Source organism: Fragaria vesca, linkage group LG7 (genome assembly GCF_000184155.1).
Source record: "Fragaria vesca subsp. vesca linkage group LG7, FraVesHawaii_1.0, whole genome shotgun sequence".
Taxonomy (NCBI): Eukaryota; Viridiplantae; Streptophyta; class Magnoliopsida; order Rosales; family Rosaceae; genus Fragaria; species Fragaria vesca.
Genome location: NC_020497.1, coordinates 21,227,505 through 21,239,615, shown reverse-complemented (window position 1 = coordinate 21,239,615; position 12,111 = coordinate 21,227,505). Strand labels below are relative to the sequence as shown.

Here is a 12,111-nt window from a genome sequence, read left to right as displayed (position 1 = left end):
GTTATTAACTGTTAACCGTAATTGGTGTAAATCTCAGTTTGGGCATCATGCATGTTTCTCTTTGTACCCATCATGAAATGTTCCTCGGCAAATTGGCAAGTTACATATGGTTGGTAAGTTACATATGGGACCATTTCGGAGATCTAAAATATCTCTCAAATCACTCTCGCACCACCACTTAAGGAGAAACGACGTGTCGTAAAATGGTCAGAGAACGACGTCGCGGTAAGCTCCAAGAACACTGTTCTGTTCCGTGACGCAAAGCTAAACATGGTTGTTACTGTGTTTGACTTGACGTTGTGATGCTCACAAAGTTGAGATGAGTACGAGACTTATGGTCTGATTGCTATTACTGTTGAATTTGTTGCTTGAATTTTGATCTAAGGGCAGAGAGTCGTTTCTGCAAGAGGAGCTTGTCGTTTTTCCTGCCTAGTTTGTCTAGGAAATGTACAACTTTTTTTAAGGTTGTCAAGACCTCCTTGCTCTCGGGGCCGAACTCTTTCTCTTGGATGCTCAATACCCTCTTCAGCTGATCTAGTAACACTTCGTCGTCCCTTGTCAGTCTTGTTTGGATTGACACCAGACAATCGAGAGCCTCAGCTGCAATGTACATTAGAACACGTCAAACCATAACTTGATGACTCCTGAATCTAGTGTTTCTTGACCGGGAAGGAAATGATAACCTACCAACAGGTAGGGAGTCTTCTCCGAATGCTTTCTCACGAATGTGCAAAGCCTGGAGGGCGAGTTGTTCAGCTTCTTCGTCCTGTTTTAATTGGTAGAGAGTAACGGCGAGGTGCAACATTGGGAATGAGATGGATTGGTCATCGGGTGACACTGTCTTTGACAAGACCTGCAAACTTGTCCTCAGCAAGCGCTCAGCCTCCACATAGTTCTTTGAGCGGGAATGTGAAGTTGCGAGATTGATGAGGTGTGTCACTGAGCTGGGGTCCTCTTTGCCCTTATGTTTCTCAGTGATCAGCAAGCATTCCTCCAGTAGCTCTCGGCCTTCCTTTCCCCTGCAAGCAACCGAAGTTTAATACTAAAAGAGAAATAGCAATTGCAGGTTGTGTAGGATTGTGGTTTTTAACTTGAAAGAGAAACATAAGGTGATTGATAATGAAATGTATAACATGTACCAAGGGTACCTATCATCATTTTCATATGGCAATTAGTCATTGTCCTATTCAAAGAGTACCACTAAACCAAAAAACCACCACGATCATATAATAACAAAAAACAATATATATGTTGTGCACTAAACACCAACTTGCATTTATAATCCAGTATCTATGAAACTTTGCACAAAATTTGATATTACCTTCCAACAGCATGAAGTAATTCTGCCAGATCTATCCGCATCTTCTCCACTATGCTGTCATCAGAAGCCATATAATTGGAATCCTTGATGACTTTAAGAGCGCTCTTATATAAATCGATTGCTTCATTTGCCTTTCCTGTAGAAAATTACCACATGAGTCCAAAAATGAGACCAGGAAGCTAATATACATATAGAGAGTGAGATCTATTACCCATTGCACACTTGACATGGGCCAGGGAACTCATAGCCATCCCAACTCTTCCATCATCTTCTCCATACAACTTTGTGTATATATTTAAAATTCTGAAGAAGAACAAGAAAGAACAATTACCAAACAGTCCTATTTCAGTTAGGGCAGAGTAGGCCATTCTACAAAGAGGGGATGAAAGTTAAACCTTAAAAAAGGAGTTTCTGCCTCAGTAGGTTTCCCTTGTTTGAGTAAAAGGCTGCCGAGACCAAACAAAGGTATGGCCAAATCCTCACATTCAGCACCTCTGCTAGATTCGAGAAGAGCTATTGCACGATGGTAAAAATCTACTGCTTTTGTAGTCCTTCCAATAGAACCAAGAACTTTTGCCATGCCCAAAATTGGCGTGATAAGAAAAACACTATGTTTCCCTGAAGAAAAAGTGACAACAACTGTTGAATATCAGAGAAAACTTAATTTGCAGACAGCACTAATTGAACAATGGTACCCTACAGTATCTACCATGCAGTTCGATCAGATCATACTGCAAATGTAAGGTCCTTCAATTGATCATGTAAATTCTTGTCCCAAAAAAAAAAATGATCATGTAAATTCACATTTAGGTTGTACTAATAAAGAATTTGAAAACCATTATGACTGAGTATTTATTATCAAGTCAATGAGCCATATCTAGTATTATTGACCAGATACATCTACATAGCACCACCTTAAGACACCACAACAGTTTTCAATTTTTGAGTCATGAGAATGGGCCTGAGAGACAAAAAAAACCTTACCATATATGTTCTCCATGTTATCAATTGCTCCCCTATATACAATCATTGATTTCTCAAACTTCCCCAAAGTTGAATACATGCTTCCCATATGCACCAGAACTGAATCCAGCAATGGTTCATCATCCTTTAGACTTCCAACAATCTCATTCAACTGCACACCATTGAAATACATCAACAAAAAAAGAGTGGAATAACAGGCTGCAAAGTACAAACAAATATGGCTAAGAAAACTATACGCCCTTCAGAAAAAAAACCATGTCTTCCCTAAAGTATGTGAAATGTAGTAACAATATCCTGAAGAACTGCCCAAATCATGGATCAATGTACCAACTACACCAGTTCAAATCATACAACACATGAAAGGGCATACAATGAGCAAGAAGGAGTACATTCTCTAGAAATGCTTGAGCAGGGAATATACATAAGTCCATAACATAAAAGCAATAATACAACTACAAAACGGAAAAAGAAATCACCATTTCCAGTAACGACTCGACAAACTTAAAGTCACCAACAGCCATGTACCCTAGAGCTATGATGTCAATGGTAGCAGCTTCCTCAATGCCTCTAACCCCGGCATCCATCCTCTCCTTCACAGCCTCATAATTCGCTCGAAGCAAATCCACAGCATCATCTTTACTCCCATTCATAACCAACGTTTTCACTTCATCAAACAACTCCTGTAACTCCCTCTCGAAATCATTATCAGATGTTTTAGAACCTCCAGACCTGCCAAATCATCAAACACCACTTAACAAAATCACTTGCAGAAAAAATGTGCTTAACAAAAAAGAACCAACAGAAACAAAATACAAAGCAAAAAAGAAGAACCTTTGAGTGTTGGTTGGAGCTGAGACGTGATTCTCTACTGACCCAACTGAAGCAAAAGTTCTAGAAGCCAATGCTCTAACCGGGAAAAAGCAGGTGATGCCTTTGTGTGGATTTGCTGACTGCATGTGATGTAAGCACAGTTTGCTTATCCTAGAAATTATTCAAATAGAAATAGCAGTTAGAGATTAACCCAACAATTATTCTTGAACTACAAAAACACCCAATTAAAAAAAAGAGAGAGGGGGGATTACTTGTAGGTGGTGAAGAAGTGAGAAGGTAGAATGAGAGAAGCAGCCATTAGAGGAGTGAGAGTTGCAGAACTGTGAAGACGGAGCCAAAGAGATAATGGGAATTTGGGCGGGTCGGGTTTTGTGGGTCGGTTCAAACTTAAAACCCTCTTAAATAGCGACTTGCCGTTCATTTCTCAAGAAACGCATCGTCGTTTTTCTAAAGCCAGACCGGGCCTAAGAGCAAATGCACCCATTTTGGGTGGGTTGGATCAATTTTCAACCCGGGTTAATATACTACTCATCCAAATCAGTCTTTAGTCATTTGTTCAATAATACAACAACAAGATCGATCATAAGACCAATTACTATTCACATTTTATATGAACCGTTAAATCTTGATCTGAACAGCCCATGTTAAAGAGTTATTTAGAAAAAGTTGTCAGCCCCATCTGCATGTCCACTCGCCATGTGCAATTTGGTCTCACGTGGGTCCCGTGGAGAAATTAGTCCTGGACTGAGAGATGAGTTAATCCTTAACTCAGACCACAGTCTATCATGGTAGGTCTCGCATGGGGCTAGCATCAACCCAGTCCAATTTTTTGACACTGGATGCAGTTTTTGGTCCAATCTCTCAGTCCAACCCATGCAAATAGTCCTCTGCTGCATTTGCTCTAAGCTGGCTAGGCGGAACCCAGTATGGTTCAGTTTTGATGTCCGCAAGTCACGAAACTAATAGACCACATAAATGTGGGAAAAACCATTTATTGAAAGTAAGCCTATCATCAACTACTATTAGACACCAAGAGAAAATGATCCTTGAAGCAACATGGTTTTACTACTATGGGGATGTTTTTGATTCCAAAGTACAACAGCCACTACAACAATTCTCAGATTACAAAAACCAAAACTGTGAGCTAGAAGAAGACATTCTGAGAGAACCGAGTTGAAAAAGACCAATGCTTATGCACATCGGATTTTAACATTAAGTGTCCACTGAACCTTCCCTGCAGGCAAAGGGATGGATCTCGGAAGGCGCAGTGGTACCTCATACTCTCCCACGGTTGACAATGGAGATGGTAGATGCACATTGTCAGGTTCTAAGCCAATACAAAGCTGCCTTGCCACCTAAATCGACATTGAGATGGTATCAGTTTGAAAACAAAGGAAAGATATGCATCTCAAGGTTTGAAGTTTGAAAACAACTACGAACAAAACCATACCTCAGCCACAATATCCTCCTTGGTCACAACAGATCGCAATTCTATAGGATCCTCCTTTGTTGCGCGTGTCCTGAACCTTTCAAGATTAATGGCCCTCCGCAACACCTGCAAATATATGTGAACTTCAGATGCTCTGTATAACTTGTAAACCAAAGCAGCATTATAACAAAGAGCTTCACATCTATCTCCAAGAAGATACTAAGCTATCAAAAAGCATAACTTGCCGTATATCTGATTATCATATCAAAACTATGCATTACTACGAACATTCATATGATGAAATAAGCATCTGAATCTCATATCAAAAGTAATCACATTTCTCAACATTCATCTCTCTTCCTAGCACCATTCGGAATACGACATTGAACTATAACTAAACACATCCCTATTACTGTATCAAAAGTAGCACGTTTATGAACACAACCAGAACTCAAAAGACAGTAGATAAGCTTACGAACCAGACGAGCATTCTCCAGACGCTTTGCTGCCTTTTCATACTCTTTCATCTTAACTTCCTCCGACACAGTAACCACTTTAACCTCCTCCTTCTCCTCCTCCTCTTCCAACGGCGCATTCTAAACCACACAACATTCACATTACACAACCAAACGCAACGAATCAACACTAACAACAAACACATTTGACAAAAGTAAACACTAACTCACCTTTCGCTGCTGCCGGATTAGATATGCATACTTGTCAATGTTGGGTACAGCAAGCAATTTCGGCATCAAGTGGTTGCGAAAATGCCCCGGCGCAACCTTCACAGTCTCACCGGCCTTGCCGAGCTTATCTACATTCTACAATTTGCAACATCTAAATCAAACAAACTTCCACTCACTAAAAACCTAAATTATCCAAAACCATAATTTCTCTGAAATTTTTTTCTCACCGTCGTCAAAATCACTTCCAATTTTCTATGCCGGACTCCTTGGCAAGCGAAGACCAGCGGATTCATCATGCGCTCCGACTCGGAAGAATGGACGTTGTTGATGATCTGACGGAGGGCATTTCTGCCATTTCGCATACAAGCCATGTAGCCCAGAGCTTCGTCGGAACAGAAACGAAATCAGAGATCGGAAATTGCGAAACGGAAAAACGCTTCGGTTTTGATTATCGCGAAATTAGCTGATTACGAAATTGCGAACGAGAAAGTAAAAGAAGGGAGGAGGAGGAGGAGGAGACGTACCGGTTGATGACGTAAGCTGCTCCCGGAGGAAATGAGGGTTTAGGGTTTCGGAGCGACGGTGATGGAACAATGGCAGTAGGCGTAGGGAAGTATTAGTGGGTTGTATTCTCTTTATCTTGTAAGGGCCAAGCCCAATGTGCAGGTAAGACGGCCCGTTCGGCCCAGCAGTAACTGGAAGTTGTAGGAAGTTACTTCCCTTGATGGCTTGATATTACTGACTACGTGTGCATTTAGATTCTCTCTTGTTAATGTAAAATTGTAAATCTAATAAAGATCACCTCTACAAAAAACTTAAAGTAAAAAAATATCGTTTGCTCAGCTGAATGTAACAAACAAAAGGACGGTTGATCATGAGCATTCAATGTTACATTATACATATACCAAGACTACCTGAATGTTGTCATGTATGTTAAAATTGGATATGCTCTTGCATATCAATAGCTTCATCTTGCAGAACAAACAGAATGTGGAGAATTGGTCGCCGATACAACATAAAAGAGAACAGTTACTGGGTTGTGTTTCTACTGCCCAGTTCATACATGAAAACTGAAACATGGCAGGGGGACTAAAGCTAAAACGTGTTCAGATATTACATTTACAGTGGTACAGTAACACAGAAGCCTCTATCACAGAGGCTCTATGTGTGCCTAAACTGGAGCGAAAAAGTTCCTTGCCTTGCGTAGGATAATACGGGAACGATCTTGACAGCAGCAATACCCCAGTAGGCTGAGCTCAAAATTTGGTAACCATGTTGCTTCTGTGCATTCAAGGGTCGTCTTCTTGTGCTGATGAATGAGAAAGGAGGATTCAGAATTGACATGTATGAAACCAGAGAAGTACAAAATACCAATAGCCACATGCAACAAGCACTTAGACAGAGAAAGAGACTTACTGCTTAAGATAAAACCCTGGAGCAAGCTCTGAGCCCTCTCAGTCTGCTCCGGAGTGCCTGAAATTTGAATTATCTTTTGGGCTACCTCTGGACTATCCTCTACCAGGGTTACCCTGGCTCCTGATAACTGTTCCACCAAAAGACACATCAAAAGACAATTAGCAGAGCCAAAATTGAAGTATGATAAGAGCAACCATCAGAATAAAGTGTTCATTAGGCTGACCTCACTGATCTGAGCAAGCATGTTTTTCGATTTTGTTATGAGCTTTGAAACAGCCTTCTCGGGTATGACAACTTCAAGTATACTCCGAGTGACAAGTGTCACGGGTATTCTACTGGAAGAAGTATAGAAAGCATCAATAAGGCAGATACTCATAGATAGCAAAACTAAAGAGAAAGAGGGATAATTCATTGATTTACAGATGCCAAATAAAGTGAAAACAAGACATAATGTGATACCTATTCAGCCCAGTCAGAACATCTTCACGCCTTTCATTTTCATTCTGCTTTACTGCTTCACTGACAACCACTCCAGAGTCCTACAACACCAGTACTAAAACTTAAAACACAAGAACTGGGGACATGAACAGAACTTTAATAACCATAACTTTTGAAGCCCTCATCAAATCAGTTAAACTCAAAGGAGAGAGAGAAGAAAACTGTAAAATTGACAGAAGGATATAAAGAAAACCTTAGATGGCTGAGTAGTTTGCACATTCTGATAGGTAGCTATAGAAGGGCCATTTCCAGTACGAGCTTCACGAACAGGATTTATGTAATCAAGAGCACTACTTGCAGGGCCAGGCACAGAAAGCGGCATGGTATCCTTTTGAAACAACTCCCTGTATAAGTGACTCCTTAGTCGTGATGTCACCTCAACAAGAGCATCTCGAGCTGCTTTTATTTCCCCTACTATCTGTAGATGACATAAAAAACAAACTAAGAATCGACTTAAGTTTAACTGATTCTGTTCACCAGGAACTCCAAGCCTTTATTAGACTTGTTATGTTATTGGACCCCTTATCTTTTGTAGAAACATTTCATCTGATAAAACACAGAAGCACATATGATGCCATATTCAGACCCAGACACAAGGAAAAGAAGCATTCACAATATATCCTAGCTGAACAGCAGAAATTGGATGGGCTGACATTTCAACTCTTCCAGCATATTGTTCACTTTGAACAGTCAGTCCAGGATCATCCATAAATAAATATACAGGTTCCACTTTATTTGTAAAGTGAAACTAGCATATGTGCCATCATACTGCAGGAGGCATTGGGATCATTCCAAAAGTCCGTTTTGAACTTATTCACCCAATAAAAATAAGTCCAACCCAGATAAAGGAAATAATTAACAAACCATAAATCTTAACGAAATTAGCAGGTTAAATGACAAACCTGTAAAAGCATATCATTCCCTGATACACACGGAGGAAGTTCTTCTCTAGGCAGAATTTGTATATTTGCACCAGTAAGTCGCCTCATGTCTGATAAAGACCCGTCTCTTCCCTCCAAGCATCCAATATCACTTGATGAAACAAGTAACCTTGTAGTTATAATGTTATCTCTGTCTGGTATCAGATCAACAATACGAGTTTGGATATGCAATAAAGCTTCCTGAGCCGGAAACAGCTCATCATCAGGACCCTAGTAACAGACAAGAAACCAAAAGTTGGTCAAGTGTTACCAGAAACAAGAAAAGAGAGTAGAGGTTCCCAAAGAAAAGAAAAAAGCAGATCATTTGAACTAATCAGATACATTTCCAGATCATATATAAGTGCTATATGAGACAGTGTCACCTGTTCATATTTACACAACGACCAGAAGAAAATGGATCTTGATAATTATATGTATTCAGTTTTCACCAGAAAATTTTGAAGTACCTCCTCAGAAGAAATTATGATTATCTGTTCATCTGCTCCGGCCACAGGGTCAGTAGCCCTGACATCCACACCAATTTCATTTTGAAGCAATTCTATAATTCCATCAGATTCTCCGAGGACAAGATCAACTTTATCAACCGGGCAAAGCATTCGAAACACAAGGTCTTCTCCATAAAAGGGCTGCACACTATCATCCATTGGAACAGACCCTGGTTCTATCATATAACCAGATGAACGTGAGCCATAGTTGTTGTTCCTCGTATTGTGGCCGGATAATCTTGATCCGTAACCAGACCCATCCATGGACGACTTACGTCCTGCATTGTTCATGTGAGGAATATAATCATCCTCAGGAGGAAAGAACCGTTCTGGTGAATGAGCTCGTCCATGGAAATTATTGCGGTCACGGTGCTGGCTCTCCCTCAAGCGAGATGAAATAATTTCCACAGCAGACTTTACATTATTCGGGTCGCCTACTACCTGCAGCAGAAATCCAACATCATATCACTGATGGTATGTTCACATCGTTAAATGCAGTGACCACGAACATTCAACATAACAAGGATCAAAGGTACCCAACATGATGCAACTAAAGGCTGCAAAATGTTCAAAAGCACTACCAATATACTCGATGAACATCAAAATTACTGCACAGTTCATATAACCAGTTCATCATCATTGTAAGCTGCCGATTATTGTCCTTATTTTCAGTTTTAGCAAGTATCAGAATGAGGGTCAGTCCAGTTGAGTCTATATTTAGCAGTGTTCATTCAGTCCAAAGCAGAAAACCAGTAACAAAATCAATGTACCCAGTACACTGAGTTAAAGAATAGCATAAACCAGTCATTGCATTATACACCTACATACTTGGTGTCTATCCAATAATGCAGTGACTACGAACCTTCAACATAACAAAGATCAAGGTACCCAACACTACCAATATACTCGATGAACATCAAAATTACTGCACAGTTCAGCCCAAGTCACACACTATCATATAACCAGTTCATCATCATTTTAAGCTGCCGATTATTGTCCTTATTTTCAGTTTTAGTAAGAGGGTCAGTCCAGTTCAGTCTATATTTAGCAATGTTCATTCAGTCCAAAGCAGCAAACCAGTGTAACTAAATCAATGCAACTGAGAGTAAAGCATCAGAGAGCTGGAAAGTTCCGAAAACCTGAACAATCTCCTCAGACATTGAAACACATCGCGGCAGGTTATGATCTCTCGGCAAAACCCTAATCTGCGTCTTAGTCTCCATCCTCATTTGCTCTATTATCTTCCCTCCTTTCCCCAGCAAACTCCCCACATGCATCCTCGACACCACAAGCCTCGTCGCGACACGTGTCCCTCTGTTTCCTCCTCCGCCTCCGCCGTACTCGTCCTCCTCCTCCGCCCCGCCGCCGCCGACCTCGCTCTCCAGAATCCGCTCGTGGACCAGAAACAGCGCCTCCTGCGCCGGCGAGAACGCCGGCATTCTCCCCTCCGGGTCCCGCCGCCGCGTGTCGGAAATCTCGATGATCCGCTCCTCGTCGCCGGGGACCAGCTCGTGCACGTTGATCCACGCGCCGGTGTGCTGCCGGATCGACTTGATTATGCTCCCGGACTTCCCTATCACCCCTCCCGCCTTCATATCGTGGCACAGTATCCGATACGACGTCGTCACCGCCGCCGACGCCGCCTCCTGCTGCCCCGTCTTCACCGCCGCCGCCCTACCTCCGCCGCCGCCGCTGTTATGCCGGTGATTTCTACCGCCTCCGCCGCCGTTGTTTCCGTTGGCGTAGTGGTGGTTGTTGTACCGAGGCCGTTGCCGTTGTTGTACCGGCTCGGCGTCGTAGTCCTGGTGCTGGTCATAGTAGTACGATCTCTTGGATCTAGACCTCTCCATAACCCCTAGGGTTTTCTCAACACCGTCCAATCTCTTCAACCATTTCGTTCCCCAAATTCAAAAAGGTCTAATAGTAGTTCTTCCGATTTGTTCAGGTCAAAGTTTCTACCAGCTTCCTCTTGTTCTTCTTCAGCTTCGTCTAATTAAAAGTCCTTTTGTGTTCTGGGAAATCGTGGAGTGAGAAAATCAAGAATCAGATTTTGGTTCTGTAAAAATTAGAAACCCTAGAAAGATGAAGATGATTGAGAAGAAGAATAGTGTGAGGTGTAAACTGCTCCTCTCTCTCTCTCTCTCTCAGATTTAACAGTTCCCAGTGTACTGGTTTTTTAGTTTACTTTCTCCAACACACCACTACTGTGTGTGTGAGAGTTTAATATTATATATATATAAACATATATATGTATATTTATATATGGGTGGGAAACGGCGTCGTATTGGGATTAACCTATTTTAGGAATTTTGGGATAATGTAGTAGAGAAGGTGTGAGGTAATGGAAATTCCATTATTTTCTAGACTAGATGTGTAAACTCTTGAAAAACTAAACTGCATTAAAGTGATCCATGTATGAGTGAGGCTTGGTGTGATGGGGGTGAGGGTGGGTTGGATTTGTTTCCTTTAGCGAAGTCGGATTAGGCACGTTTTCAGGATTTTCAAGTTAAAGATGTTTTTCTCGTGACGAAAGTGGTTTACGAAATGACCGTTGAAAATTGTTTTTTATCTATAGTGAAAACCTTGCTTATAACTTTTGTATAACAAATAGAAAATGAGGCTTTTGAATTACTTTTTTGTATTTTGTATTTGCTTTTTGCTTGAGATTCCTAAAACCTTGCTTGTAACTTTTGCATTTGGCTTTGACGACTTAATTAAGTTGCTTAAATGCATAATTAATGGCAAACAAAGGTCGAACCAAATCACACGCAGCTACTTGAATAGTTGAATCCATATTTGAATTACATCCAAGTATATAGTCATATACAATAAATGGTCACCAAATCATTAGCAGGTGAATTATTCTTAGATGTATACCTCTCTCTCTTTCTTTTTTTTTTTTTTTTTTTTTTTGGTAGAATGTGGAACTTCATTCACATGAACTCATGAAGCAGTAGTGTTCATATGGTAAGTAATTGACCAAGAGATTCATAATCAGTAGCCGTTAGATTTAAATATAAAAATGCAGAGAATTATTTTTAAGTTGAGTTGTTTTGTTTTCAATCCTTGGATGTAAATATACCAGTGATTAACTTGGATGTAAATCTAATGGTTACTAACCATGAATCTCTTGGTAACGATAATCCAAAACTGAGACGAGGAACAAAAACGCATGCTGCCTGCAGCGTTTACGAAAATACATTCTTATAAGTTATAACCAAAACGGAAGAAGTGAAAAACTTCAAAAATATCTTCACTTCTTGAACAAGAGTTATCCTTGAACCCGCCCAACTTGCCCCGTAACACCGTCAGAAGTCCAAAACACTCGGGTTCGGATCCTTAGCCCGATATGGTATTCCTGTAAATCTATGTTTGTTTTCGTGCATTTACCCAACAGCGTGTGAGTAACTAAAACCAACATCAACTCAGAAGATAAACACAACTGAGCTGGTCAGCCATGGCTTCCACTCTTCCCTCCTTCTCTCTCTCATCTTCTGCCCATGTAATCTCTCTCTCTCTC

At 40.8% G+C, this 12,111-nt stretch overlaps 4 protein-coding genes across 4 annotated transcripts in view; 1 reads left to right on the top strand and 3 right to left on the bottom strand.

The window, feature by feature from the left end:
* Positions 1-349: 349 nt before the first annotated feature.
* On the bottom strand, positions 350-3,557 carry LOC101312879 (nephrocystin-3-like). Its single transcript, XM_004309078.1, has 9 exons — positions 3,388-3,557; positions 3,137-3,286; positions 2,782-3,034; positions 2,306-2,456; positions 1,717-1,939; positions 1,533-1,624; positions 1,322-1,457; positions 688-1,019; positions 350-600 (listed from the first exon to the last, which is right to left on the bottom strand). The coding sequence occupies exons 1-9, from the start codon at positions 3,555-3,557 to the stop codon at positions 350-352; spliced, it is 1,758 nt and encodes a 585-aa protein (XP_004309126.1).
* A 620-nt stretch (positions 3,558-4,177) lies between these two features.
* Positions 4,178-5,852, bottom strand: LOC101305603 (50S ribosomal protein L9-like). The gene is made up of 6 exons (XM_004307914.1): positions 5,776-5,852; positions 5,479-5,633; positions 5,252-5,386; positions 5,045-5,161; positions 4,587-4,691; positions 4,178-4,491 (listed from the first exon to the last, which is right to left on the bottom strand). Exons 2-6 carry the CDS (start codon positions 5,620-5,622, stop codon positions 4,327-4,329), a joined length of 666 nt encoding a protein of 221 aa, XP_004307962.1. The 5' UTR covers positions 5,623-5,633; positions 5,776-5,852; the 3' UTR covers positions 4,178-4,326.
* Positions 5,853-6,087: 235 nt separating this feature from the next.
* On the bottom strand, positions 6,088-10,651 carry LOC101305310 (KH domain-containing protein At4g18375-like). The gene is made up of 8 exons (XM_004307913.1): positions 9,731-10,651; positions 8,553-9,032; positions 8,068-8,316; positions 7,359-7,583; positions 7,127-7,206; positions 6,891-7,002; positions 6,668-6,794; positions 6,088-6,560 (listed from the first exon to the last, which is right to left on the bottom strand). The coding sequence occupies exons 1-8, from the start codon at positions 10,439-10,441 to the stop codon at positions 6,541-6,543; spliced, it is 2,004 nt and encodes a 667-aa protein (XP_004307961.1). The 5' UTR covers positions 10,442-10,651; the 3' UTR covers positions 6,088-6,540.
* A 1,379-nt stretch (positions 10,652-12,030) lies between these two features.
* The window catches only part of LOC101305888, a 1,814-nt gene continuing 1,733 nt past the window's right edge, over positions 12,031-12,111 (top strand). The window contains exon 1 of the mRNA XM_004307915.1: positions 12,031-12,093. Within this exon, the coding sequence (XP_004307963.1) occupies positions 12,049-12,093 (45 nt within the window). The 5' untranslated portion in view covers positions 12,031-12,048. The remainder of the gene's footprint in view (positions 12,094-12,111) is intronic.

What these genes read in the sequence shown, in the direction of transcription:
- LOC101312879 (XM_004309078.1), bottom strand. Translation starts at nt 3,557, where the DNA reads ATGAACGGCAAGTCGCTATTTAAGAGGGTTTTAAGTTTGAACCGACCC. An exon ending in TAACATGGAGAACATATATG is followed by an intron (nt 1,940 to 2,305) that starts GTAAGGTTTTTT and finishes CTTTTTCTTCAG; the next exon opens with GGAAACATAGTGTTTTTCTT. An exon ending in TTACTTCATGCTGTTGGAAG is followed by an intron (nt 1,020 to 1,321) that starts GTAATATCAAAT and finishes GGTTGCTTGCAG; the next exon opens with GGGAAAGGAAGGCCGAGAGC.
- LOC101305603 (XM_004307914.1), bottom strand. Translation starts at nt 5,622, where the DNA reads ATGGCTTGTATGCGAAATGGCAGAAATGCCCTCCGTCAGATCATCAAC. An exon ending in GTCTGGAGAATGCTCGTCTG is followed by an intron (nt 4,692 to 5,044) that starts GTTCGTAAGCTT and finishes ATATATTTGCAG; the next exon opens with GTGTTGCGGAGGGCCATTAA. An exon ending in AGGAGGATATTGTGGCTGAG is followed by an intron (nt 4,492 to 4,586) that starts GTATGGTTTTGT and finishes ATGTCGATTTAG; the next exon opens with GTGGCAAGGCAGCTTTGTAT.
- LOC101305310 (XM_004307913.1), bottom strand. Translation starts at nt 10,441, where the DNA reads ATGGAGAGGTCTAGATCCAAGAGATCGTACTACTATGACCAGCACCAG. An exon ending in TGTCTGAGGAGATTGTTCAG is followed by an intron (nt 9,033 to 9,730) that starts GTTTTCGGAACT and finishes TTTCTGCTGCAG; the next exon opens with GTAGTAGGCGACCCGAATAA. An exon ending in TCATAATTTCTTCTGAGGAG is followed by an intron (nt 8,317 to 8,552) that starts GTACTTCAAAAT and finishes GTCTGTTACTAG; the next exon opens with GGTCCTGATGATGAGCTGTT.